Raw genomic sequence first — 5,001 nt, forward strand, 5'->3', positions numbered from 1 at the left:
CTTATGTCCGGTGGCTGCTTGCGTGGTGCGGAATGCAAACGAACGGATCTTTCTTTCAAGAAATTTTCACTGAAAAATGATTCCCCGTGAATACAAAAAGATCTCGTTAATTAATCGGCATTATTTGTCATTTGTTCCATCGGCTGTTTGGAAATGATGTCCGCGTCCATATTTTGCGGCGTAGAAGGTTGTCCAAAATGGACATTGCGAAAGGGTGACAGTCATGACTGGATATGTCGGCGCCCTTTTTCCAGAAAAGTCAGGAAGTCTCGCTCACCGCACGCACCAAAAACGAGGCGGCGGGGAGAGCTAAGATCACTTTGCCTGCACAAAAAAAAAGTACACATGCAGTGATCATTTTACGGTGTGAGTCCCGTGGGACTCGCTGATCAGAAAAGTCCATGATGCAGTTCGAGAGTCTCAAATTTCGAATTCTGAAACGGTCAACTTATTCAATCGCATATGATAAGCACACAAACAACAACAACATACATTGATCATCGGTTTATTTCTTATATGTAAATAATTCAGGCATACAAGATTATTATCGCCAAAAAAAACCCCAAAAAAAAAAACGATCCAACTTTAGCTGCTTCCTCCGTGATATCCCCGCAATAAACTTTCGCAACACTTGTTTTAGCGTTCCACGTCTTGGCCATCGTCTGCTTTTCCGCGCGGCGAAGGCCGATCTCGCCAATCTCATCTCGCGAGAACGGAAACCTCGTCACGCAAGATCAAAACAACAACGGCGGCGGCGATTGTCAAACTGCGATCGTTGCCGGAAAAAAAGATTTACCGTGTTTTTTTGGTTTTTTTTGACTGAGAAATTTCCTTGCGTCCCAAAAACTCACATTATTCGGAACTGTGCATCCCGCGGGAAATTTATGAACGTGGAACAAATGCAAAAAAAAAAGCGTCACGTGCCGCAGCAAACGCCGTCATTCGGAGCAAATGAAATCTGTCGCGTTTCCCCAAACGCCTCGCGAGGCGTCAACCAGGAACACGTTGAAAAGCTCACAAAGGTGCCGGGAGGCAAAGGCCAGGGACGCTTTGCGACCGGCAGGCCTTCCTCACCCTGCGGTCGAACACTCCCTGATCTTCGCAAGCCTTCCTTGTACGTACGTGTCTTGTCACGGCAAGGCCAAATATGGCGCGAAAGGATTTCTTTTGCAAAAAATGTCAATAATTCAGGCATACAAGATTATTATCGCCAAAAAAAAAAAAAAACGATCCAATTTTAGCTGCTTCCTCTGCGATATCTCCGCAATAAACTTTCGCAACACCTGTTTTAACTTGGCAATCAATCGTCTGCTTTCCGCGCGGCGAAGGCCGATCTCGCCGATCTCGTCTCGCGAGATTACGTCACTCACGCGAGATCAAAACAACAATGGCGGCGATTGTCAAACTGCGATCGTTGCTCGAAAAAAGATTTACCGTAGTGTTTTTTTTTTTTGTTTGTTTGTTTTTTTTCCCGAGAAATTTCCTTGCGTCCCAAAAACGCACGTTATTTGGAACTGTGCGGGAAAATTTTGCGTCTATGACTGGGGGGGGGTAGCGCTTTTCCGGCTTGGTCTCCGCTTGTGGCCAGGCGGGGGTGCTCTCACGTGATGCTACCAAACCAATCAAATCGCACGTGTTCCCTACAGCTGTGCCGACTTGTCGGAGCCAAGTAAGGATTTCTACCCAAAAAAAACCCCCCCCACCACCGCCGACAGGCGACTTTCTCGATTTCCGTGTTGGGATGCTCGCCAACGAGCCCTTTCTTTGAGTGGCTCATTCGGGGTGAATGATGAGACTGCATTCGGTTTGGTTTGTGTGTTTGTTGTTTGAGCTCGGGGGATGGAATTCTTGAGTCTCTGTTGCTAACTCCCACTGTCGCAGACGGAAGAGTCATGTCTCGGAAAATCATTTTGAGAAAAGAGTGCGTGTGGACCCCGCCCGGTTCATTGGGCGCAAAATTTTTGTCTGGTGAAAAACTCCCCGGCCGCCCCTCCCGAATGTCTCCTTTCCAACGAGCGCGATGCTCTCGCGCTAGTTTTTTTTTTTTGTTTTTGTTTTTGAAGGCGCCGCGCGCGACAGTTTCAAGTGGCGGGCGAGTCGTCAGAATCGCCGGGCGCCGCCGTAACTGACAAGTTAATTGCCGCCGCCGCCGGCACCAAAAGCGGCCTCACATCCTTCAAAAGTGCACCGAAAAGACTGGGGGCGGGCGATGCGGCCCGACCAGTCCGACGGCAGCGTTCTCCCCGACGTACGCAAAGCCACTTTTTTGGCGACCTTGATAATAGCCCTCGACGACAAGCGACAACATTCTCGAGCGAACGCGCAACGGGAAAGCAAAAGGCAGGTCTTGAGACTTAAGGGCGTCGCGTCGCGGACGCCGCTCAGATGAGGGCCGCGCTGATGGACGTAAGCGGCCATGGATCTCGCCGGCCGCGATGGCCAAAAGGGTCCCAAAAGCGCTGCCCCGTGTTTCATTGTGTGTGTGTGTGTCCCTCCTCTTCCAGGACTTCTACGATGAGCAGGGCGTCTTCAGCGAGAGTTTCTGGCCGCCCAGCGAGCCTCCTCAAGCCATGGCGTATAATCCCAGGGGACGGGTCAGCAAGCCTCTGACTCCACCGCCAACCTCGCAGTCCATCAACAACCAGGTACGCGCTTGGGGACGGCGGAACGCAAAACGCCCGCGGGCCGCCGGAAACGCCGTCGGACGCGTCGCCCGTCGGAAATCATTCCCGAGATGCGTTGTCGAGCTTGCGCTTGAGCGTGCTCGCATCGCCGATGAGTATTGTGGTGGAGCAGGTTATTGTGTACTTTGTACCTTAATTGGGCTCCTTCACACGCCATCAGATCATCGATCGAATTTCGTTTCAGATTTTCTCCGGAACAGTAGAAAGTTGTGTCGTCGGCAAGTAAGATACATTGAAGTCGTCGTGGCGGGTATCATTTCGATACAAAATGAATAGTTTGGGGCCTAGCGCAGCCCCTTGAGGCACCCCATGAGTGATCATCGAGAGCTTTAATTGGATGTTGTTGAACTGCACATCCTGAGACCGATTATCGGGAAAAAAAAAACCTTTTATCCCTCTATATGCGACACCTCCAATGCCATATCAAAAGCCTTTTGAGCCGCCAGCCCCCTCCCAATAAAATCGTCTCTTTTTTATAATGGTCAAAAATGGGCACTTTTTTTTTTTTTTTTTTTTTTGGATACTTGCAGAACCACCTAAAAATAATGTTTTTTTTTTTTTTGAAAAAAATCAGTTTTCCAGAGAAATGTAGTCAACCGTCAAATGTTCTGCCTGTTTTTTTTCATCTCTTTATTGTTGTAAACGTGATTTTAGTCATGGTCTATTTTTTTAAAAATTATTCGGTCGATTAATTGTTGGTCGGAATTTTATAGCGCCAGATATCGAAATCAGCATCTGCCTAAAAAAAAGAAAATCCATATTGGTCCGGCCCCTTAAAAAAAAAAAACAAAAACGAAAAAGAAAATAAATAAATAAATTTCAACAAGACAAATGTTTCTCATGGTTTTTTTTTTGACCAAGAAAAATTGTGCGCTCGTGATGTCGCCTGTCATAAAAACGCGCAGCCATGACATGACCATAAAAATATCCTGAAATGTAAAAACAATATTTGCCACTTTTTGCTTCAGTTCACTGGACAGTGCGCCGCTTCTTCCGGTGTCCTCATCTTGGCCACCCGGGGGCAGCAAAATGCAGCCCTCGTGAAACCGCAACGCCGTTAAGCGCTTCTCGGCGGCCCCCCGAGACTTTATTCTAATAATAAACGGTCGCGAAAGAAATATGACCTCAAGCCGCCGACGAAGCCCAAATCTCATCCGACGCTCGGCGCGGCGCGGCGCGCAGCTTCTTTTCCAGTACCCGGTGAGCCAATCGCAGCCGCCGCCGTTCTACATGGGAGGGATGGACACCTTGGCGGGCGCGGAGTCACAGGCCCCGCCCCCGGCCCCCATGACACCGGCGCCGGCGCCGCCCTCCACCGGCCCCGCCTGCTCTTCGGGCCCCTCGCCTTCCTCCCAAGGATCCGAGACGTCCTTCGACTGCACGCACTGTGGCAAATCCTTACGTTCCAGGAAGAACTACAGCAAGCACATGTTCATCCACTCCGGTGAGTTCCACGTCGAAGCGAGCTCGATACGGATCGCGATTACGGTTCCGTTTTGAAGCCGAGCAAACGGCTTTTGGTGGGATTGCCGTTCAATGGGAGGCGTGGCCAAAAATGCAGAAAACAGTCCACGTCACAACAGCACCATGTGACAAAAACAAAGACAAAAAAACGCAAGGCTCTCGAAGAGCACTTGCCCGACCGCTGCCTACTCGGCTGCCATCTTGGAAAAAAAAAAGAAGGAGGGAAAAAATGTGTCGATTGTTAAAACCGTAACAACAACAAAAAAATGGAAGATTCCAATTTGGATTTTACAAAACTGTAATCCTAAAACAATTGTCTTTTTTTTTTTTTTATCCCTTTTGTAATATTCACGGTTTAATTTGATGATTTTAATTCCTGTTTTTTTGCACATGACATTTTGACAATTTTTTTTTTAAAAAAAATCTTCATCGCTGAATTTTCTTGTCGTTATTTTTAGGATATTTTCGCACTGCTACGACTCTAAACTTTAGTCTCGGTTCATTATTGAAAAAGCAAAAAAAAAAATCGACGAGAGCCGACATTCCAGCTGTCACTCAAAGCGCCCCTCCCCCCCCCGTGCGCATACCTACCCCCCACGCAGGTCAGAAACCTCACCAGTGCTCCATCTGCTGGCGCTCCTTCTCCCTGCGCGACTACCTCCTCAAGCACATGGTGGTGCACACGGGCGTGCGCGCCTTCCAGTGCTCCATGTGCGGCAAGCGCTTCACGCAGAAGAGCTCGCTCAACGTGCACATGCGCACGCACCGCGCCGAGCGCACCTTCCAGTGCAACGTGTGCCACCGGGCCTTCACCCACCGCACCTTGCTGGAGCGCCACGCCCTGCAGCACGCC

The 5,001-nt window shown here is 49.2% G+C and overlaps 1 protein-coding gene across 1 annotated transcript in view; it reads left to right on the forward strand.

The window, feature by feature from the left end:
• zbtb45 (zinc finger and BTB domain containing 45) overlaps window positions 1-5,001 on the forward strand; it is an 8,004-nt gene that overhangs the window by 2,270 nt on the left and 733 nt on the right. The window contains exons 4-6 of the mRNA XM_019864494.1: window positions 2,505-2,645; window positions 3,867-4,128; window positions 4,751-4,998. Coding sequence (XP_019720053.1) covers window positions 2,505-2,645; window positions 3,867-4,128; window positions 4,751-4,998 — 651 coding nt within the window. The remainder of the gene's footprint in view (window positions 1-2,504; window positions 2,646-3,866; window positions 4,129-4,750; window positions 4,999-5,001) is intronic.

The sequence above is a fragment of the Hippocampus comes genome, unplaced genomic scaffold, assembly GCF_001891065.2.
Source record: "Hippocampus comes isolate QL1 unplaced genomic scaffold, H_comes_QL1_v1.1 scaffold371, whole genome shotgun sequence".
Taxonomy (NCBI): domain Eukaryota; kingdom Metazoa; phylum Chordata; class Actinopteri; order Syngnathiformes; family Syngnathidae; genus Hippocampus; species Hippocampus comes.